The sequence below is a fragment of the Leptidea sinapis genome, chromosome 15 (genome assembly GCF_905404315.1).
Source record: "Leptidea sinapis chromosome 15, ilLepSina1.1, whole genome shotgun sequence".
Lineage (NCBI taxonomy): Eukaryota > Metazoa > Arthropoda > Insecta > Lepidoptera > Pieridae > Leptidea > Leptidea sinapis.
In genome coordinates, this window is record NC_066279.1 from 12,477,896 (window position 1) to 12,503,179 (window position 25,284).

The 25,284-nt window shown below is 33.8% G+C and overlaps 1 protein-coding gene across 1 annotated transcript in view; it reads left to right on the forward strand.

The window, feature by feature from the left end:
• The first annotated feature begins 12,517 nt into the window (after positions 1-12,517).
• The window catches only part of LOC126968334 (uncharacterized), a 70,326-nt gene continuing 57,559 nt past the window's right edge, over positions 12,518-25,284 (forward strand). Inside the window, exons 1-2 of the mRNA XM_050813303.1 lie at positions 12,518-12,620; positions 20,073-20,151. Of these exons, the coding sequence (XP_050669260.1) occupies positions 20,076-20,151 (76 nt within the window). The 5' untranslated portion in view covers positions 12,518-12,620; positions 20,073-20,075. The remainder of the gene's footprint in view (positions 12,621-20,072; positions 20,152-25,284) is intronic.

The window sequence follows — 25,284 nt, forward strand, 5'->3', positions numbered from 1 at the left end:
CCGCAAAGTGACGCCTATTTCAATATTTTTTTTTAATATCCCTGGTATATAGCTCCTTTAGATTACGCAATACTATTGTGATATGTAGTATAGCAATAAGGACCTAATGCATATAATATAGAGTGGTATTTATAGTATATGACAAGCTCATTTGACCACAATCTTTGAAGAGTGTGCACACGATCGACACAATGGATTTAATAGTGGATAGTCTTGAACGCTTTCATGAATTTGATTTAAAAAAAAATTGCTTTATCAACTTTAAGACAATTAGGTTTAATAATGAGAATTTTATTAATAGGATTTAAAGAATTACCTTTTTTAATTATTAACTCATGCTATGTTTAAAGCTTGATTATTTACTAGCTGACCCGGCAAACGTTGTTTTGCCATATATAAATTGTATTGATCTTTTGCTTGCTAGTTGATAAGAGTTGGCGTTAGTTGTATTCATTAGTAACAATCACACTTCTTTTATATTTTGTATAATTCACACTATAATTTTATAAATTATATTTATATTCTGCCTATTTGTTATTCTGGTGTGTAAGCTATATTATTGTAAAGTTTCATCAAAATCTATTCAGTAGATTTTGCGTTAAAGAAGTTCAAACATTCACATTTATAATATTAGTAGGATATGTGCGGGAATAATCATTCATATAATAAATGATAATCAAGATATTCGAATAATAGGGGGGATTTCATTTTATATTCCTTTTACATCTTTATGTATGAATGTTTCAAGTTTGTCTTTATGTGGAATTCCATTTTTAGCTGGATTTTATTCAAAAGATTTAATTTTAGAGATGGTTGGTATAAGAAATTTAAATTTAATAATTTTTTATTGATGCGCTCATCAAGCCATGATAACAATACGGAATTTGTCTATTTGCACTATCTTGTTATTAATGAGTCGAAAGAAGAAAAAATAGCCGGCCGAAAAATCGATATCAAATCATATATAGGATTTCAAAAAAAATCAGAGGAGAACGTGGTGATTTGAAACTTTGCACATGCTCAATTTTATTGTGTTTAGTATGGCCAATAATTTATCGTACCTACAGTGAAGTGTGAACTTTTTTCTTAATAAAAATAAGGGACGAGACGAGCAGGGTGTTCAGCTGATGGTAATGCAGTCATTGCAATGGGTAGGGCGTATCAATAGGGCGCCGCTCAGGATTCTTGAAAAACCCAAAAATTCTGAGCGACACTACAATTGCGCTCGTCACCTTGAGACATAAGATTTTAAGTCTCATTTTCCCAGTAATTTTACTAGCTACGGCACCCTTCAGACCGTAAACACAAACAAATGAAACACAGTAATGTTTACACATTACTGCTTTACGGCAGAAATAGGCGCCGTTGTGGTACCCATAATCTAGCCGGCTTCCTGTGTGCTCCCACGGGTCCCAGTGATGTCTATAATAATGTACGGTGCGTGATATTGTTGTGCTATAAACTATATGCTATTATATTATAGCGTAGTCCGAAAAGAGCTTTACAAAGAACACGTGGTACAGCCCTAAAATATCTATGGCTAATTCTACAAGCACAAAGGATACCCTGACTCTATTTCAGAGCGATCACATCTGCGACTGCGACTGGCTTGTTCAAAAGAAATGGCCTGCCTTCAATTTGACTGGCTAAATTGACAAGATGACCTAACAGCTCGAAAATGCGAGACCATTTTCGATCTGTCATCGTGTGCGTTAGCTAGTCGTTTAATGCCAAGCATGGCTGACTATTTACGACTTGTCGACCAAAAAGGGTACAGTACCTTTTCTCTTTTGTCGTAGGCTCAGTTAGAAACTTTCTACTCTGTCGCACGCTCTTTTTTTTATGGAAAAGGAGGACAAATGAGCGTACTGGTCACCCTTTTTTATGACAATAATGGACGAGACGAGCAGGATGTTCATCTGATGGTAATTGATACGCCCTGCCCATTACAATGTAGTACCGCTCAGGATTCTTGAAAATTCCAAACATTCTGATCACACTGGCGCACGTCTCCTTGACACTTAAGATGTCAAGTCTCGTTTGCCCAGTAATTTCACTAGCTACGCCGCCCTGCAGACCGAAACACAATAATGCTTACACATTACTGCTTCACGACCTAAAAAGGCGACGTTGTGGAACCCATAATCTAACGGGCATCCTGTGTTAAGGAGCCTCCCACTGGTAAAAAATAACTGGTGTATTGTGATCACCAGGAGGAATTACAGGAGCGTTGCCGGTCTTGTTTGTATATGCGCTATATTGTAAGCATATGGATATTCATTTTAATTCGGAATTCAAAATTCCACCCGCACAAAACCGGGTCTCACGGTTCTATATTCAACAAATTAATAGGTATAAGAATTTCTCGCTAGACTTGATGTAATAATGTGCTTACTGAGTGTTTCCTGTTTTATTATCAGAATGTGTCCCATACAACACAAATATCCATTATTCTCTGTATCTCATCCATAGAGCACTGTAGGGCTGTCACGCGTGGAAATATTCTGCAATAAAAAATTAATAATAAAGTTTCAATTTTTTGGTGGCTTTTACCCGAACGGTGTCCATAGAAACAAAACACCAAAAAATAAATAAAATTAACATGTTTAAATTTTATTTGTTTTATTTTTTTTTTGATTTACTACAATAAATTTTATTTGACACCTAGCTGCTGCCGTGACGTATCCACGCGAGTGACGTCATTCGCGTGAAGGTTGTTTTTGTATCTAGCGTGATAATTTAGAGCCTTTATTATGTTGTCACTTGTCTCCACCTCTTACTAATATTTATGCTAAATTTTAATTAAATCCATTCAGTAATATTCGTGCGAACGTATATACAGACAAACGGACAAAAAAGTCTACAATGTAGTTCTTTGTATTCGGTATTGTATGTACCACACAGCAAGTATATTTAAGAAAAAAGGCATATGCACTTTTACTTCGTTACGATGTAATTATTATGTATAAATTGAACTTAATATAGTATACCATATTAAGTATCTATACATAATAATGATAGTATATTTAATAACAATAAAATAATCGTATTTCTATGTCAGAATTGCGTTCTTTAGTGAATGACAATGAAGTATTGGTGATAGGCATAGAATGCTATGTATGAGTTCGTGCACATCAAACGTAACAACAGCGAGTACGACATAATGAAATTGAGCGATTCCGCAGACGCAGTGCTCCTGTGATTCTGGAACCAGCTGCATTCCACTATGATCCGGTAATAGATGATTGTGCCGACAAATCGGTAACAATTGGAGAAATGACAATTATTTTTCAATATTGTACGGCGTTAAAGTACAGTGATCAATCAATTAGATTATGTTGTGCTGGAGGCAAAGTAAAATTGCCACAATTGGTCCCACCACCAAATCATTTACGCTCCTTAGTTTCTGGGATAGGAAATGATACTAAACACTTCTTGGCCAACATTCAGATTTATAACAGCTGTTTCCAGGTGACATCTATTTTTCATACCCGTAAATGATAAGGGTATTATATTTAATCTAAATATATTTTTGGCACTTTTTTCAATTTAAGTCTACACCTATTTTTGTATCGCGATTGTTATATTATTCTGTTCCGTCCACAGAAGTAGAGTCGCAAGATGGCAATCGAATATATAATAATTATTGTAGTACGATACATTTCATATTCCATATATTAATTGGTAGGTCTGAGAATCGGTCATCATCAATTTTTTATACCCCAAAAATTATAATTATTGATTTTTTTAGTATTACTTTATTTGGCAATACAACGTTTATCGGGTCAACTAGTAATTAATAAAATTATAAAACATTTTGATTTTTTACAATATCTTGGTATTTATCTTTTTCTTAATCTACTTCTTTAGACGATTTTATATGAATACTTAGACACTGTCCCCCGCCTTTATATAAACTGATCGAATGGGTTATATCATGTCATTTACCATGGAAAATTAGTATATTACGCACCTAGAGACAAAACAAGGTCATTCTCATCCGCGGAATGACAATTGCATATGGCAATGTCCTACTTATCGTGGTGTGTATTCGATTTTTTCCCCACCTGGATGAAAAGCTCGCTTTTAGTCCCTGGTATAAGGGACGAAAAGGCTGATTCTCTCCCAGCAAGACGACTACTGGGAACCAAAAGTGTTTTATTTAACAATTCACTATATTTTAAAAAATCCGTGTACTTTCACGTGATTTAGTTACAAACATATTACGTACATTTATGCTTAGATCATCAGCGGAACTAGCAGAATAATGGTAATAAAAGTCATAAATCATATCTCACAATGCACAACCCTGTTACATTTCCTAACTTATCGACGCGATAAGTCATTGATAGAATATCAAACACATTGTGTGGATCTTGTGTTATGCATTAGGGTTGTCGAAAACGTTGTTTCTTTATATGTACGTTAAAATTATTTCATCAAATATATTATTATTTATTATGTGTTTCAAGCTTTTGATTTGATAAGTAATTTTTGTCTTAAAGATTATTTTAAGATTCCTAACAGTATTTTTACAATATTACAGTTACGTATAGCCGAAGGGTAACCGCGAGGGATCCTATTACTAAGATTCTGCTGTCAGTTCGTCTGTCTATCTGTCAGAAAGTTGTGTCTCATAGTAACTTCTTTGATTAACGCGAGTGTTATACATTTAAATAAAATAAATTTTAAATGATAGAAACGCGTGTAATTGTTATTGTATTTTAACATTAGGTTTTCCGTAAAAGTTACTTTTTCTTATTTTATTTAACCCGACAATTAATCTCGTCTAATTAAGCTCGTTTTCATTTTAATGTAATTACGTTAATGTAATTTATAAATACAGAAATTACTTAATAATAGCAGGTTTTTCTTGTCTGACAGCAATTGTTAGAGGAACTGAAATTTAGCAGAATATGTACGGATTTTTTTTTTCTTGACTTACCCGTGTGTTTGAGTATTTTTAACTGACTTCAAAAAAGGAGGAGGTTCTCAATTCGTCGGAATGTTTTTTTTATTTTTTTATGTTTGTTAATTACCTCAAAACTTTTGACTGGGTGAACTGATTTTGATAATTCTTTTTTATTTGAAAACTGGTGCTTCCCCTGTAGCCCCGTTGTAATTTGGTCCAGATCTGACAATGGCATCCATGAGAGAACCATAAAAGTCTTAAATTTGCTATACATATTTCGATGATTCTTCTTTTATTGGAAAGGAAATACTTCAAATATAGTTTGGTTAGGTTCTGATTATGGAATCCATGACAAAGTAACGATACTCTTCAATTCTTAGGAGCAAATTAACGATACTCGGCCGAATCTTATTTATGCTATCCGGATATTAAAGTCATCTACCATAATATAGTTATGGTCAAGTAATTGTCATAGTCGAATATTATGATCAATGGAAGTCCTTAACGACTTACAGTAAGGGTGCGATTTGTGGCAGAATTTCTGTCTGTAACCAAATTACAAAGCGCTTATGTTCATTGCTGCATTGAAAAATTTAGTATATCTACACATATTTAGACAAACTGTTAGTAAGTGTACTTCAAATTCACTAAAAGTCGTAAAAAAATTTTTTAACAAAAAAAACAACAGACTTCAAAAACACTATTCCCAAACAATAGATATAATATGCACTAAAAAGTATAAAAATAATTACGTATTTTTATACAATCTAATTAATTAATCTAATTCTAGTTGCGATTGCGATAAGATAAGAGAGTGACCTATCAGATACGGGCAAGCCTAGGCATTGGTATGAATCAAGTTCAAAAACTATTATACGAACATTTAGGCGTCAGGAAGCTCTGTACCAGATGGATTCCCCATACTTGAACCGACGACCAGAAATACCTTCGCATGGACTGGTGTCGCCAAATGTATAAGTTCAACGGGTGGCGGTGACTCAAATGCTGTATTTGACATCGTCACAGGTGATGAAAGCTGGATATATTACTACGAACCCGAAACCAAAAGACAATCAGCTCAGTGGGCGTTTCCTTTCGAGGATCGGCCAACTAAGGTAAAGAAAGGAAGAAGTCAAGGAAAAAGATGATTGCCTCATTCTTTGGTCGGAAAGGTCATTTCACGACAGTTATGCTAGAAGATGGAAGGACAGTTACTGCAGACTGGTATGTCAATCACTGTTTGCCTGTTGTCTTGGAAATAATTCGACAGCAGTGTTATGTTATTAAGTAAAAGTATATTTACTCTGCTCTATAGCGTTCGCGTGGACGACATCAGCAATAGCTAGTAATATATATATATACTAGCCGTTCCCGGCCGCTTCGCTGGGCGAATTTTAAAAGGAAAATAAACCATCTAGGATAATTTTCGCATCGAATGGTTGTAGTTTCATGTCGATACGATCAGTGGTTTAGGCGTGAAAGAGCCTCAAACAAACACCATTTTCATTATATAGACGGGAACGACATGAATTCTAAAACGAAATAAATAAATAAAATAAGAAGCCATTAACTATCTAGGATAATTTTCGCATCGAATAGTGGTAGTTTCATGTCGATATGATCAGTGGTTTAGGCGTGAAAGAGCCTCAAACAAAGACCATTTTCATTATATAGACGGGAACGACATGAATTCTAAAACGAAATAAAAAAAAAAATAAGAAGCCATTAACTATCTAGGATAATTTTCGCATCGAATAGTGGTAGTTTCATGTCGATATGATCAGTGGTTTAGGCGTGAAAGAGCCTCAAACAAAGACCATTTTCATTATATAGACGGGAACGACATGAATTCTAAAACGAAATAAAAAAAAATAAGAAGCCATTAACTATCTAGGATAATTTTCGCATCGAATAGTGGTAGTTTCATGTCGATACGATCAGTGGTTTAGGCGTAAAAGAGCCTCCAACAAAGACCATTTTCATTATATACATATATATATATATAGGTTATAATAGAATTCCAATAACTACAAGGCTCCCATCGTGCACTGTGGTGGTTGCAAGTTGATACCTCTAAGGGTCGAAGATACGGGAAACATGTAATTTCTAAAAATGCGTGATTATCATTACTCATAAAAATGATTTCATTGTTCTAGAGAATTCTAGAATGGTCTAGAGATTTCTAGAATTATTTGGATAGTGTTCGAATGTAAGCTTATATTCTAATGAAGTGAATAAATATGTTTTAGAAAATTTTAGAATTCTTTTATATGAAAAAATTGTGATGTAACTTGTGATAGATTGTTGACATTTACAAATGACTGTACAATTAAAAATGACCCAGCGAAGCGGATATTAACAGCTATTTATTATAATAATATAATGAGTATTTTATGATGACGGGAGCTATTATACATCGTCTTGATGTATGCGATAAGTGAAAGAAAATAATCATAAAGAACGCAAAAAAATAATGTGAAATATTTTGAACACACAAACTAAACTCAAACAAACACAAAACTCATTCGAAATTACTCTAGACGATAAAAATTTAACAGTGGTAAAGATCATTATTAGATATTTTTTTAAATATATAAATTTCTTAAATTCCATTAATAATAATCTTTCAATAATACCTGTAAGCGCAACTTTTAATTAGTCAAATGTCCATTGGTTTTTAATTTTTATCACTTGAGCTTAGAAATAAAATAGGATGCCGCAGTCGCTCGTCTAAAAATATTAATAGCGCGTGTTAATTTAGAATAATTTGCAAATCATGTGTGTTTTTAGTTATAATAACTGAATCAAGTCGAAATTCAAAATTCTGTCTAGACAATAACCTAGAAAATTTCGAAAGCTTTCCATAAGTTCAAACATTTTTAAAATCGGTCCAGAAATGGCCTAGAAACAATTTAACACAGAAACCAATTGGAGTAACCCGATCGGAGCTCCGCTCAGCTTCGCTTCGCTCAATAATATATATTACTAATAATATTGACACATTATAACACAAATTATCTTGCCCCAAACTAGGCATAGCCCGTACTATGGGTGCAAGAGCACGATAATATATTATTTAATACAATATACTTCATTAAACTACACTTCATTAAATTACATATAAACATCCATGTCTCGGAAACAATCATTCATATTCTGGAACGGCGGGATCACTTGGCGTTGCGTAGAGACGTCGCTTCATTGTGTGTCTTCTACCGCATTTATCACGGTGTTCCGAAGAGCTGTTTAACCTGATTCCTGCCGCCGAATTCCACCTTCGCACGATACGCCACAAGTTAGGATATCATCCCCACCATCTGGATGAGTGGCGGTCCTCCACAGTGCGGTTTATAAGGAGCTTTCTTCCACGTACTACAAAGCTGTGGAATGAACTTCCTTGTGCGCTGTTTTCGGGACGATACGACATGGGTACCCTCAAAAAAAGAGCGTACACCTACCTTAAAGGCCGGCAACGCTCCTGTGATTCCTCTGGTGTTGCAAGAGATTGTGGGCGGCGGTAATCACTTAACAACAGGTGACCCGTACGTTTGTTTGTTCTCCTATTCCATAAAAAAAAATATATTCATCATATAAATGTTTGCACTTGCCGGGTTTCGAACCCGGGACCACTAGGTGGTCTATAGAATAGAAATATATTTATTTTCGATAAGAAGTGACTATAACAAAATCATATATAATATTGACACACTTTTACACAAATTATCTTGCCCCAAATTAGGCATATATAGCCTGTGTTATGGGTTACAAGACAACGATATATTTAATACAATATACTTACTTATACATGTGGCCCACCCAAACCGGTCAGTATGGGGATTTCAGAATATATAAGAGATATAAGAATATCTTCTAAGGAACCACGTTATCGATTTCAGAGAAAACAAATACTGCATTCATAGATTTTCAAAAAAATCATACACGACTTGGGAATCGAACCCGGTCATTTTGGAAAAAAAATACATTTTTGTTTTATTGCCATATTGATAGTGTAGGTTATAAGGAGTGATTGTTGCTATGAAACCTTGTGTCTAAAATTGAAAGAAATTGCTTTTTTAAATATTTTTTTAATGCTGACTAACTAACTCTAATCTAACAAATTTAAAAAAAAATGTCAAAAAATTAAAAAAAAAATCGTGTGGACCACCCTTAACATTTAGGGGGATAAAAAATAGATGTTGTCCGATTCTTAGACCTACCCAATATGCACTCAAAATTTCATGAGAATCGGTCAAGCCGTTTTGGAGGAGTTCAATGTTTAACACCATGACACGAGAATTTTTTATATTAGATTTTAAAAATAGATGAATATTATTAATTTTTAAAAACCAAATTTGTATTGCTCTCCAAAATTTGTAGATTTTAGATTTAAAAATACCACACGTATTTAGAATAGTGATGTTATATCTACCTTAAATTTAAATGCATTTTAACTATTTTATTATATTTGTTAAATTCTTTGTACATAATTAAATGAATTGTATTTAGTCGGTAAGCCTTTTTGAGTTAATAAATAAACGTCATGAAGCTACATCAGTTCGTAAAGGGGCTTTGACATGGGGAGAAGAACTGATAAGAAACTTATTCCTCGTTTTTTTATATAAAAAGGACCCTAGAGGTAAAACAATAAAAATCCCGTTAAGTATCTGTATTGAAAAAGTAGACATACAAAGTATAAATTACAAAAACTTGTTTATAATAATGACGAATCACACGAAAAAACTTCACAAGATAAGAAAATCGGTAAAAATAATCACCCACGAGTCAAAAGTTGATAAATTTGGTTATCGAGACAAATACAATATTTTACGAACTATGTTGTATTGAAATACGGTATAGATTTATTTAACATCGCGTGGAGATAGGTCGTTTGATTACTGAGATGTTTAGGACACGTAGCCTTCGCAGGCTCTCACAGTGAGCTTATAATGAGTAAAGGTGCGTTATAATGACACAAGCAAGAGTGTTATAACATCAAAATTTGTTATATAATAAATACAATTGCGGGACTTTATGAAACCCCGAGGTAAGTGAAACAAGTGTTGTCTATATTTGTTGAGTTACCCCATAGCAAGATGCCATACCTAATGATAGATGCTATATTGAAGTGATAGGCAATGATGAATGAATAAATGAGATACTATATAGCCGTGATAAGCAATGATGTATGAATTAATGAAATGCTAAATAGCCGTGATAGGAAATGATGACTGAATGAATGAGATGCTGTATAGCCATATTAGGTAATAATGTATGAATGAATGAGATGCTATATAGCCGTGATAGGCGATGATGAATTAATGAATGAGATGCTATATAGCCATGATAGGCAATAATGAATGAGTGAATGAGATGCTATATAGCCGTGATAGGCAATGATGAATGAGTGAATGAGATGCTATACAGCTGTGATAGGCAATGATGAGTGATGAATGAATCAGATGCTATAAAGCCGTGATTGGCAATAATGAATGAGTGAATGAGATGCTATATAGCCGTGATAGGCAATGATGAGTGATGAATGAATCAGATGCTATAAAGCCGTGATTGGCAATAATGAATGAGTGAATGAGATGCTATATAGCCGTGATAGGCAATAATGAATGAGTGAATGAGATGTTATATAGCCGTGATAGGCAATGATGAGTGATGAATGAATCAGATGCTATATAGCCGTGATAGGCAATGATAGTGAATGAATGAATGAAAAACTTTATTATAAACAAAAACAACCACACAGAATAATACAAAATTAGCAGCTTCTTTTTGATATTGTCTTTCTGGTTCGCCTAAGAGCTAGACACATTTACGTATTCTTTTAATCAGTGATTCTATATGAGCCTTCCAGTGCAAATTTTATCAATACTGATAGCAATGAATTTTAGTGTAAGGACTACTTCAATAGATTTACCATGATAACGTCTTATACTCCTTAACGTATTATAATTCGTGTTTTTGTTACATTATTGAATTATTTTTGTTTTTTCAATATTTATACGTAATTAATGAATGAGATGCTATATAGCCATGATAGGCAATAATGAATGAGTGAATGAGATGCTATATAGCCGTGATAGGCAATGATGAATGAGTGAATGAGATGCTATACAGCTGTGATAGGCAATGATGAGTGATGAATGAATCAGATGCTATAAAGCCGTGATTGGCAATAATGAATGAGTGAATGAGATGCTATATAGCCGTGATAGGCAATGATGAGTGATGAATGAATCAGATGCTATATAGCCGTGATAGGCAATGATAGTGAATGAATGAATGAAAAACTTTATTATAAACAAAAACAACCACACAGAATAATACAAAATTAGCAGCTTCTTTTTGATATTGTCTTTCTGGTTCGCCTAAGAGCTAGACACATTTACGTATTCTTTTAATCAGTGATTCTATATGCGCCTTCCAGTGCAAATTTTATCAATACTGATAGCAATGAATTTTAGTGTAAGGACTACTTCAATAGATTTACCATGATAACGTCTTATACTCCTTAACGTATTATAATTCGTGTTTTTGTTACATTATTGAATTATTTTTGTTTTTTCAATATTTATACGTAATTTGTTTCTTTCCATCCAATTTATAATTACCAAGTTTTCATCTTTTACAACTGCGTCATGATTTATTGATGGTTGTATGTCAGGTATTAGAATAGAAATATCGTCCGCAAAAGTATGCAGTTTCGTGAATCATTTGTGTATAGTAAAAATAATAAGGGCCCTAGAATACTGCCCTGTGGTACACCTGAATTTGACTGTCTTTACCCGAACTAGCGTTGCATACCCAAGCGTGGTAGCTCAGACTCATACAATAACGTACTTAGAGCGTCTAATAAAGTTATCACTTTTAAAAAGTGGAATTGCGTAAGTGATACTTTTGCCGCCCTATTGTTACAATTTCGTCGCCATTGTTTGAAAACAAAGATCTTAGTGTTCGAGCGCACTACAAGTATTGCACCATTTGAAATGTAATTGTAAACATAATTTATGTTTACAATTGCATTTAGGCAACTGTCATAATTAGATATTAAAAGATGCCAATGAAGCTAACTCACACTCATGTTATTATCTTATACTTACAAAATACTAGCGTATAAATGACCTGAAAGTCCAACAATGCGTGACCAATTTTGATGTGTGCTTTATCATCTTTAGTGGTCCGCCTGTTCAATATTCAAAATATAAAATAAGAGCTTATATCAAGTATGGCAAAGTCCGCTACTGTCACAATATATACGCTTTCCTTTTCTCTCTCTCCATAAGACATGTTCTTCCCTCTCGCAGCTCAAGATTCCTGAAGAATTTTAAATTTGTGCTGCAATTTTCGCAATTGCACACTAATATTAGTAAAAATTACAGACAGAACCTACAGTTTCAAGCAATAATTTAGATGACATATTATTATTAAATTTTTCGTAATAACCACGACCTAGATCTATTACTGTTTCAGTCCGGTTCAACCCAATGAAATGGTTTTCTACTTTCATTTGAAATTGTGAGGCTACCTACATCCTGGTTTACAAGTCAATGAGAACACAGCCTTACAACCATCAGCATTCAAGGCAGGCTCGATTCAGTACGACAGTCGTTAGCGCGCACGACGCACGGCGCACGCGCAGTGAAATAGTGTCGCCATATTTGTTCAGCTGTCAAATTCCGGTGCAAGTATTATCACTGTAAGTTCCAAATAGCCTTGACTGCCATTTTGACAGTTATGACAGCTGTGATGTAATAGTTTGTAAACATCGGAATTACCTGTTATTTTTTTAATTTCCGATTGCGTTGCAACAGAGTTGCTGACATTTGTATTTTCTAATTTAGTTAGAATATCAATCTAATTGGTTAACATTAGCGGATAAACTGTCGGCTCAGAGATACTTAAGTGTGAATCGCTTAGTATTTATTAATGAGAACAAGTGACGAGACGAGAAGGTTGTTTACGTGATATTAAGTGACACTTCCTGCCTACCTCAATGCAGTGCCGTTCAGGATTTTTAATTTCCCAAAATTCAAAGTAGCAGCTGAGTCTCTCGCAGTAATTCTACTAGATAGAAGCATTGTTATGCCTTTAAAAATTTTAATATGCCTTTAAATATATATAAATTTAATAATATTAAATGAAATATATGCAGTCAAAATCTATTTTCATAGCAACGATTGGCCACTTAAATAATAGTCTCACTAATTTTTTACTTCCCTGCGAATTCTTTACAAAAATAAAAATTAAATAAAAAACATGTGTATTTGTTAAAAAATTGTCGTTATTTGGACGTTTCAGCAGTACAACAGAATATTAATCACGCAAATTATAAGTTTCTTATAATATGATGCATTTGGTCGTATTAGGTCAGGTCGTTATAAACAGTTTGCCTATTGTTCTAGTAGCTCTAGCCGATATAAGCGGTTTTGATCGTATAAAAATTTAAATGTTATTTTAAGCAACTCTATGTGATGTGTGAAGGTACGATATAAGAAGGTATTTATAACTACTTACAATTGTAACAACAAAAAGAGTCAATTTAGCTATTTCCTGTCTGTACACGATGCTGACCGTACAATATAAGTAACAACCAACCAAAACCAAAGATTTATACGCATCGTCATACAATGTAAACTATATTTTTTTGTGACTGTAGAATGTAGATGAACACAAAAATATAATCTGGCAATTTATTAAACTTATTTTTTGAGCATCGGAAATGAGGCCAATAGCTCAAATCAAATCACCATTATAACAGGCATTATTTAAAAGCATCTTGGCTAGGATGAAGTATATACCTGGAGATAACAAGCAAATAATAGTACCGTCCAAGAACAAAACTCACAAAATATAAAAACTGTTAGAATTAAAAAGGAATACAATACTGTATGTCTTTGTCAGAGTTTCTGTTGACTTGGCAAATCGTGTTGATACTTCATCCTGGTAATGTTTTGATTATTTTACAATTACGATATAAAAAACAACAATAATTATATAATTATTAACGTGTCATCTCATATTATTTTATTTATTAGGAATACTTACAGCTTTAAAAACTTAAATAATAGTTACTATATTTACAAAGAGCCAATTAAAAGTTTCCACAATGAGTAGCAAAAAAATAAACTTATAAACACAAATAAACTTAGAAAATTTGTTGACTTACGTCTGGTAGAGTCCAGAGAATAGATCTAGATAACTAACGCTATTAAACAGACTGTTAATGCTATCGGTTGCTCGTCTATTAAAGTATTTCTTTTATAGCTTAGGTTAGATTGAGAAAGTCTTAATAAATCACGCTATCGTAGTAATTTAACAGGGGTATTCAAATGGAGCGTAAGGAGAAATTTAGGACCATAGATTAACCCTTGGGCCATTCTTAGTAGAAGAGTAATATCAGCAACGTTTCTTTATACGCAAGAGATGATATTTATTGCAAATGTTGTGATAGTCACCAGAACGATGCGTGACTTTTGAACGATAACAAAGGGAAAGAACTTTTTGAATATTTTCAAGCAGTTAACGTACTTCAAGTAGGATAGGTTTCAAAACTAACAAGAGAATGCTTCCAATATATGAAAAATAGAGTATTTTTAAAGTTCCAATATATTTCAAGTCCTCTTTTACTTTCATCTTATGAAGACATGATGAAAGTAAAAGCAAGCTACTAAACTATACAACCTTTATTAGCTATAGTGTCAACTTGAGTATGAGAAAGTAACTTTGAAACGTGGTAAACAACAACATCACGAACAAGCGAGTAACGTTGAAGTTAGTACCTATAAGCACAGAGCATATAGTCAAACAATAGTATATTACGTTTACAAGTGAATGTCACTATGTTGCATTATGACGCATTTAATTCTAAATGATTTTGTACGGAATCGTGTTTGAGACATTGCAACTCTGACTGTAATGATATAAAATTAGATAGAGATTTAATTTTCCTTAATATTAAAATGTTTTTGCGGTTGGCAAAAGTAAAGAAGTGAGAATTGTGTAAGCATCTGTGTTTGTTGACAAAAAGTAAAGGATCTAAAAGGGAACCTTGTGGGACGACGCAGTGGTATGAACGCAACTAGATATATTATTATTAAGAACCCAGACCGATGTTCGTTTATGAACATAACGATGTGAACCACCACAATAAATCGCCCCTGATGCCTATATTTTTAAGTGTATCAATAAACAAACAGTGCTGTCTGCTGTCAAAGGTTTTACTGTAGTCAGTGTAAACTACATCCGACTGGAAACGGTCATAGTATCATAGCTTCTGTAACACAGAAATTAAGTAGAATTTTATTTGTCGAAGTAGTCCAATAATTCTCATTTTTGCGCCAACCCTTGTGTAAAAATAAATTCATATAGTTGTTTTCTAACATGCACCGGACGATTATGTGTCGATAGTAACAATATCATGTTATACAAACACGAATAAATATTAATTTTAATTAAAAAATTATACGCTAATGGGAGCAGTGAACAGATATACGATTATATCTCCTTATAATTTAATGTAGGGTGTGAATGTATAAACAAACACATATTGCAGTTGTAGAACTTTGACGATATGAAAATAAAAGGTGTTTTCCTTGTAACAATATTTACCGCATGATTATGTCTACAGTTTTAATAACATGTTATACCAAACCATTTCCACCACCGAATCAATATTTATTTTAATTAAAAATAATACACTGATGGAACATTGGGGAATACGTCTTGAATTATAACGTGCCAAAATTTGTGTCACCCGAATCACTCCCATGTATTATCCTATATTTTTTTCGTAGTTTAAGGGTTATATTTTATTTTATATATTATGTCGAATCCTGACTTACAAGGGATTATTCGTGACGGAGACGTTATTGAGAGATGTGCTTGGTTTTTACTTAGTCTATATGTTGATTATGAATATAACTTCGGTATTCAATTTTTTTTAGACAATGTCGACTGATCTAACTGAAGCCGGGTCCGCTGCGCCAATGTTTTCACAAAACATGTTAAACAAGTTAGCAAAACCGTTCGTCCACTTCATTTGTTTTTGTTTCATTTCAAAACTGAGTTCCGATGAAGAAGACGTGGCTGCTCTTCTAGTAATAGTAGATTTAGTTCTAAAAAGAAGAAACAGGAATATATTCCGGGTCCGAACCATACGTGCAATCACATTCGTTCAATATTTAAGAATTAAAAATTGATTACAGGTGCGGTATGAAAAGTTTTCTTCGTTGCTCAGAAAGTGATTTTCCTAATACATGAATATTACAATACTTATTGAAACAACTAGGACGCATTTCAGTTATCTTACAACAGAGCAGCTATATTTGATTACTTGTATTACTCGCCAGTTGGAGGCTCCCTTGCAAAGGATGCCGGCTAGATTATGGGTACCACAAGGGCGCCTATTTCTGCCGTGATGCAGTAATGTGTAAGCATTATTGTGTTACGGTCAGAAGGGTGCCGTAGCTAGTGACATTACTGGGAAAATGAGACTTAAGATCTTATATCTCAAGGTGACAAGCGCAATAGTAGTGCCGCTTAGATGTTTGGGTTTTTCAAGAATCCTGGGCGGCGTTGCAATGGGCAGGGCATATCAATTACCACCAACTCAAGGTCCTGCTCGTCTCTTTCCTTATTTTCATTCAAAAAATAACTTTATTTGTTCCCCGTAACTTATATTTTTGGTTAAGCTTAATCATTATTTGCTGCGTTATAATCTCTGGTATTTATTGAGCCTTTTGCTATAGTTTTTTATTTAGTGCCAAGTAAGTGTCCTGTTTATTACTCTTATCTAATGTGATGTACGGCTCGCTTCCTGAGTTTTAACATCAAGTTATAATCGTCTTGAGTATTTTCGTTTTTATAATATAAGCCGAGCCTAATGTCGCTTTAATAAGACATGTGTGTGAAGCCTATTTAATCCTGTGATTAATCAGCTTATGCTCAGCGTCACTAAATGACACTAAACGTTGAGCTCCTCATCTAAAATGTAATAAGATTCAAATTGCTTTGACACTATCTAACCGGTTACTTTAGCATATTAGTACAAGCGGCTATTACTGTTAGAATTGTATCAATCGATTGTCGATCTTAGGTGACATTAGCACAGGTCATTCTCAAAATCAATATTTAGAGAAAGGCCGGCGGGAGAAAAGTCAGAGCCAATAGAACAGGTCCGACTAAAAATCCTGAGTACAAAATGCAATTAACAAACCGACTGAAACTCAAAAAGCAACCAACTTCAAAAAAACTATTCCAAAACAATGATTAATTAGATTGTATAAGAATACGCAGTTATTTGCATACTTTTTAGAGAGAATATTATATCTATTGTTTTGGAATAGTTTTTTTTCGAAGTCGATTGTTTTTATTGTGAAAATTTTATCAGATTTAAAATTCACTAAAGTGAATCAAAATTAATTTCAATCAATATGAGTCATGATACTTGAAATAAAGTTTTATTATTATATTAAATTATTATTAAAATCACTTCCTTAAGCAAAAAGGTGACAGTTTTTGTGAACTAAGCAACACGGTTCCTTTTAGGTTTACCAGTTCCTAGGTTATAAAATATATTTGAATTAGAACTACCAAGTACAAGTACAAAATAAAATCCCATACAAAGAACATTTAACCGTACATTTAATAATAGATTACAAAAGAACGGGTAATTAATTTACAACAGCCAGGAGTCGAACTCTCTTCGCTTCGTTGAGTAACAACTGAGGCATACTATGTTTTTATTTGCCAGTAGCATATATCATTTATTCTGTATAAGCTATAATTTTAATTAAATCTTTATCTTGGAGATTGATTATACCACGGACTAGTAAAAAAATAAGCAGTCCTTGTCACCTCACAAAACAAGCCGATTAACGTGTAAATACTACACTAGTACAGCCCGATAGGCGGCCATTATGAGAATTGTCGTCTTCTGTGACAGATCAGTTTGCGTCTCAATAAAATATTTTAAAAATGCCGTCATGCGTTGTGAAAAAGTGTAAAAACGATACTATATAAGTATTTGTGGCCATATATGATTATTTAAGGCAGTAAAAATTGTGTAACTAGTATCCCCCGTAACCGCACACACACTAGCATAACGGTGCTTCACTTGCTAATATCACGGCGCGGAATCCTTCCTTTTTTTCTCGCCCGTGACCATAGACGTAGAATATAGCGTGTAGATGAACTGACAGCCCGATAACACGTGATCAACATTGTCGTACTAAAAACAAATTCGTCAAAAATGTCCGAATGGCGTTGTATATACATATTAACTTTTAACATTAACAGATAGACATATGACATTAAAATCAATCATTCAAATTGAATCCTTATTTAGTGGCAGTAATGTTTAAAGTTGTATACGCACATAAGAAGCTCATTGAAGGTGGTGCAAAATGTGCGAAAGAGACGGACGTCTTTTTTATTATTATTATTATTATATTATTTATTTTTCCGTGGCAATGTAATTTGTTTTAGCAATTGAGATGTAATTATTTAGCAAAATCATCCAAAACGTCAAGTTAATTATATAATTTTGTTATTTAAAGGGGCACTTACCGATACGACCCTCCATCCCGATAAGAACACTTTGTCATTGCGTGGCGTGGTATTCAAAGCGCGGTCAAAACCCTGCAAAATAGACGCGTAGGCAGAGTTTTATTTCAGACAATTGAGCGTGATTGTGAGTCTAGTTCTTAAGTGTAGGTACGTCAATAGTGACCATTATATTTGTTAAAGTGTGCGTTAGCTAATGCTTCAATATTCAAAATACTAAGGAGTTTATGCCAAGTGTGGTTGAATATTTAACTTGTCAATAAAAATAGGTTGCATTAATAATAGATAACGTAGACAGACTTACCTATCTTGCTTTGTCTTTTTTTATGAATGAAAATAAGGGACGAGAGGAGCAGGACGTTAAGCTGCACATTACAAAATTACAATGCAACTCAAGATTATTGAAAAACCCAAAAAATTTGAGTGGCACTAAAACTGCGCTCGTCACCTTGAGACATAAGATGTCAAGTTTCATTTGCCCAATAATTTCACTAGCTACGGCGCCCTTCCGACTGAAACACAGTAATGCTTACACATTACTGCTTCACGGCAGAAATAGGCGCCGTTGTGGTACCCATAATCTAGCCGGCATCCTGTGCAAAGGAGCCTCCCACTGGTGTCTCCGTTAGAGATGATCTTCCCTCTGGGTCGCATTCAAATTTAAATATTTTTAAATCGAAATAGGATATGCAATCACTTATTGAAAGTCAAAAACTACTATTAATTCGAAAATGAATACCTCAGACCTGAGAAGAACGGGCGCAAGAAACTTAGCGGGATTATTTTTGAAGTTATACCTCTTTAGGCGCGTTATGAAAAAATTATGAGAGTGAAGTTTTAAGATGCACGCGCATTACTGTAACAGAAAAGTAACAGGGTGAAGTTGGTTCCTAAAATGTTCTGACTTTTGCGACATTCGTAATTTTTTTTTAATGGTTTCGTCGTCCATTATTAGGATAGGCAAAGGGTTCAAGCCCGTACAGCCGTATTTGTTATTTAATAATTAATTGTCAAAGCCATCGTTGCAAGATTTTTACAATATTGTCCTTTCTACAAACGTAGAATAGCAGGAGATATAAATAATTTTAAGGATTTTTGCTTTGTTACGCTACAGACGTATAACTTCATGCGTGCATTCATAAGAACACACACACTTTTTTTAAATGTATTATATAATACTACTACTATACTACAAAAGTAACTGTTGATCGTAGATGGGTGAAAATTTGAAGTTGTATGTATTTTTTAATGTTGACTCATAATCAAATAAAAAAAAATCGTGTGGACCACCCTTAACATTTAGGGGGATGAAAAATAGATGTTGTCCGATTCTCAGACCTACCCAATATGCACCCAAAATTTCATGAGAATCGGTCAAGCCGTTTCGGAGGAGTTCGGTCCTGCACACCGTGACACGAGAATTTTATATATTAGATATTGCGAGTTTTATGTATCCTCTATCCAGCTTATACGAAAAATCATGCAAATAGCAAATGGAATTTTATCATCCTATCACGGAGGAGTCAGTCGTGAGTGTACGTATGAAACTACTTTCACTTCTAAATCCTCATTTATATCTTTTCAGGTAATGATGTGGAGTTTCAAGATGGCGGTTGTACAACTTATTTTCTGCTTAAGTCTCGTCCATATTACATTTGCTAAGGGTAAGTATTCCGAACTCATTATAATATCGAGGTTTTCGGGAAAAGGGAAACATTATGTATGTACTGTGCTATCAATAACCGCGAAGTGAAGTTATTCCAAATTTAAAACTTTTGCTCTTTATCTTACCAAGAATTTACCTTTGTCGCTAAAGAATTACGTGACAGGGAGACGTAATTTCAAACTTGAAGTAACTTTACATAGCGTTTGACTGAATTTAGTCATCTAAATTCAGAAGCAAATTTAGAAACACATTAGAAGAATCAGTGACCACTTACAGCGCGACGAATTCGGACGTGTCGTATGAGTACGAGGATGGCTCCAGTATTGTCCAGGCACCAAAAAAGAAAAGGAAGAACATGGGTGAAAGAATTATTTATTAGTGCGCGGAAAGTTAGCAAACATGAATATTATGGGTGTTTTTGAACCAGTAGTCTTTAGAAATTATATATGAATGGATTTGAGATCGTTTGACATATTATTAAATCTTGTGACACCGTTTATTAAAAAGTAAGATACTATCATACGAGACAGTATTAGTGTAAAAGAAAGATTGATCAAATCAATATTTAAAATTCAGTTCTTTAATATCCCAACCCCTACTTTTTTATGCGACCCACGTGCGACTGAAATCAGTACTAACTAAATGCGATTACACCTTCCTAAATGCGTTTCTAATAAGGCTTCTAAATGATTTAGTCAGTCAGAAACCAGACTTGCTTCTGAATTTAGGGGCTAGCTTGTTGAATGTGATTATACTTTTCTAAATTCAGTGAAGTGTATTAAGCCTGTTATTAATAAGACAATGATGTCCACCGTTGACCAACATACAAATGTCATGTAACGATATCCAACTTTTAAAACCACAATCGTCTGTTGATGACATTTAGGCTCAGATCTATAGAACTTACTTAGACTTTGCTCAGACTTTACTTACGTAAAACTAAGGTGAGTATTGGCTTAGCATAATATTTGATTTATTTTTTAATAGTCATTTGACAGCTGCAATTATGCTGAGCCTAAGATAAGACAAAACGATGCAAAAGTCAAGTTTGCGTTTTAACACAATCGGCAAAGTTTTACGTTAGTAAAGTCGGAGCAAAGTCTAAGTACACTCTATAGACCTAAGTGACGTATCTCAGATTTAAACTTTCCGTTCCGGGAAACTCTGATAGCGCGGTATGCCTCAGATCGGCGCCATTTTGGCGCTCGCGCAGCGTTCTGTCAATGCGTATTATTTACGTGTAGCAATAGATTATTTTATTTATTATTATTTTATTTCTTTGGGGTTGACAACAGCTTAATACAAAATAATCACTTATCATTAAATACAAAAACATAGCCAATAATAGTCTACCACAGTTTACCTAATGGAAGGAACAGCAGTGTTTACAATAATAAAGAAAAAAATTAACAATGAATAACACACGATCAGAGAAATTTACAAAAAAGTATTTAAAAGTGCCTGCGTTGGTTGCATAATGGATTATATGTATAAGTATGAAAAATGAATATTAATAATAGAAAAACATGATAGATACATAGATAATTACTTATATTTATGATGATTTGAGTGAATGTATCAGAAAGCTATTGAAACAAGCTATAAGACCATGGAAAAAAAACCATGCTATAAACAATATAAGGGTCAGAATTTGGTGAGGGCATAGGGTGCCGTACGGCACACCCGGTTTTGGTGTATCTGAAAAATGCAATGTGCCTGGTGCACTGCCCATTTGGGAAGGTAAATAATTATAAATAAATAGTTTTGTGGCGCTAATGTGCGCGAGTAAAAAATCAGTATGATAATCATAACTGCCGATCAAAACAATGAGTAAAAATCTCAAAACTCGAGAATTCGTCTCGTCTATTTCCTTCTCCAAAAATTAACACATTCACTGCCAACAAAATAAATAAAAAATAATAGGGAATAAGACTTTTTAAGGTGAATTTTGATTATAATTTTCGATATATATGAATGTTGGAAAATATGGATGATTGTTTTGTGAATGATATGGTTGACTCGCCTCAAAGGCCAGCGGTTTACTGACTACTACAAAATGAACGGGATGATTGCTCGGATCCGAGTAGAAGACGCCGCTACTATAACCCCACCCTACTCGGATCGTAAAGAAATTATGGAAACTGAATGAGACGGAAAAATTCTTGGCCGTTTCAATTTTTCCGTTTATTGTCGCCGCGTTTGTAAAGATGGCTTCTGTTTGCGGTCATTTTAATTAAGCCGTTAGTCGAGAACGCTTGTATGGAAAAATTAATAAGCTGAGCTCAAAAACGTTAACAGTTCTCATCTTCAGTGGGCGAATACAAGTTACAAATATAATATATTTTTTGCCTGTCGACTCGTTTTGGGTCATTGCCGTTTCCTCGCCTTGTGTGGAGCAACAATGATGTGATATTCAATATTTACTTACGGTTAACCGCTAACACAGACTTATTATGAACTAGCGGATGCCCACAACTGTATCTGTCTATATTTCGAAGTATTACTACAACGTTATTTTTAGGATGTGTTGCATCATATTCGCCAGTATACTTAAGGTTTATGTCAAATTTAAAGTTAACAGTAACGCTAACTTTAACATAAACTGCGGGATTTGTTGTCAATATTTAATTTTTAATTTGAAACTTTTGACAGGTCGCTATTTAACAATTTAACATTAAAAATAGCTTTAACCGGCGAAGATTGGGCGGTTACGGTTAACAGTTAAAGTTATGACGTCATCTAAAAATTGTCAAATGGTGCAACACATTTTTGCTTAATCGGTACTTTAAAATGTTTGTTATTCCTTATATTAGTTAGCCACCAGTCTTGGAAACTCTACAATGGTTCAAAGGACACGGCAACTCTATGTGCAGTGATGCTGCAGACGAACTAGCCAAAGGTGATTCAGGCAAACAAGATGAAGAAGAACAGAAAGTAGATGCAGAAGACGGTGCTAAACTATCCAATCAAATGAAATCGAATCAAAAATATTTAATTTCGTAGGTAAATTGTATTACACTTGAAATATGTATTTTTTCATACAACTCGTTCGGAAGGCAGATTTAGTTAGAGAAGAACGAGCAAGAAACTCTGAGGTTGCTCTTTTCAAAACAGAAATGGTATTACAGGTTCTTAGTTTCAATTAAATTTATAAATCATTTCAATTACAATATATACAAAGTGATGCGTTAAAAATACTCAAACGTCAATTACTAAATGCACATAGTTAGCACAAAAACATAGTTATAATTATTGAGTACATACTTAAAGTACAATACAGTAGATGCATCAATCCACACATACCGTTAATAAAATAAAGACATAATTAGCTATTATATAATAAAAATATTATATAATAAAAATATAATATTATATAAAAAAAAATAAAAACATGGACCAGATGTTCCGGCGAGAGGATCATCTAGCCACCACTAGTAGCGCCTTCACGAGCATGACACGTGGACCAGCCATCGCCTCCCTCGACCATATTTTAGGGAAGGGAACCCACGTCGCCGCCATAAGCAGTAGCATTAAGCGAGCATGACGATGCCTGTCACGAGAACTCTAATAAATAACAAAAGATAATGTTCATCTACATATAGCAATATTCACTATCTATAACATTATCTATAATCAACATTTTAAAATCATAAATAAAATTACTTATAAATAAGGACTCTATTAGTCACTTAGGTCAAAACCTGAAGCTCTACAAAAAAAAATACAGCATAGATTATAAATGACGCTAAGCTATCAACAACTCAATGTCATGGTCAATTACTGTTTCTACTCCTGTCAACTTAAGTCACCGGTTGCCATTCTTACTTCATAGTAATCTAAACGCCTGGATAAATAATACTAGCATTCCGGAATAATTTATCTTGAAGTTCACTTATATCCCGCTTTTAAATCTTTTTACATTTACCTGCAGGACGGACCATAGTAAATTTACTTTTGTTGCACCAAGTTACAGGGGTTTGATAAGTATAATATTACTTATAGAGCCAGTATAGAGGTCGTGTGTGTTACACATTTATTTAAATAAAACACATTTTAAAGGATTAAATTGCGTGTAATTATTATTGTGTTTTGACATAAGTTTTTCTCTAAAAGATACAATTTTATTATTATTTCGTGACCTTTTCAGAACACGTTTTCAAGGCAACTGTTGTTGACAGAAGTCGAGATAGTATTTGTCATAGTTGTCATTGTGAAGTTTAGCGCCATTTCAGCAAATGGCGAAGCAACCGGAGATGGTATTTATTGAAGACAGATGCTTTGGTTTTTGGCAAGATTTACTGACAGCGTAATCTTGCCAAAAACCAAACCATCATATTATGCTAGTCTGACATATTTACTAGAACACCCGATATGGCTATAGGTTGGGTAATTTTCATAATTACAAATTTAACGTTCTAAGTACACTAATTAACAAAAGAGGTTTAATATATTGTATACTTCGCTATTAAATTGGATATAGCATTAGAGTCTGGCTAATGAAAGTAGATAACAGATATCTCCAGATGAGCTCGGAATGTTCAAATAAAACCAATATCATCATTGTGTATGTCTCTCTGATTTGCTTTTTTGATATTTTTCTCTCCCGTCACTCATTCACCCAAAGAGGATTTAAATACGGCGGGACTGCCTAAGTAATAATTGAAATTTAGTTTTGTATGAAACCTATCCTATTAATAATATTATAAATGTGAAAGTTTGTATGTCTGGATGTATGTTTGAAGTTCTTTAACGCAAAAACTACTGATTGGATTTTGATGAAACTTTACAATAATATAGCTTACACATCAGAATAACACATAGGCTATTTATTATTTATAAAACTATCGCGTGAATTATACTTTATATGGTAAAACAACGTTTGCCGGGTCAGCTAGTTTGACATAAGTTTGAAATAGTAGTAATAACAGTATGAGGATTCGCCACGAAGTATAATCCGGCTAAGTTTGAAAGCGAACAGTTGCATAAAACGTAGTGGATTTCGGCTATCTCCGTTATAAACAAGATTATATCCGTCATCTGTCAACCTATCAATGACTGCACGTTTCACACAAGCGCGTAGATCACTTTTTTCTTAAAGAGTTTCTACGGCAAACGTGCGTAAAAAATGTTT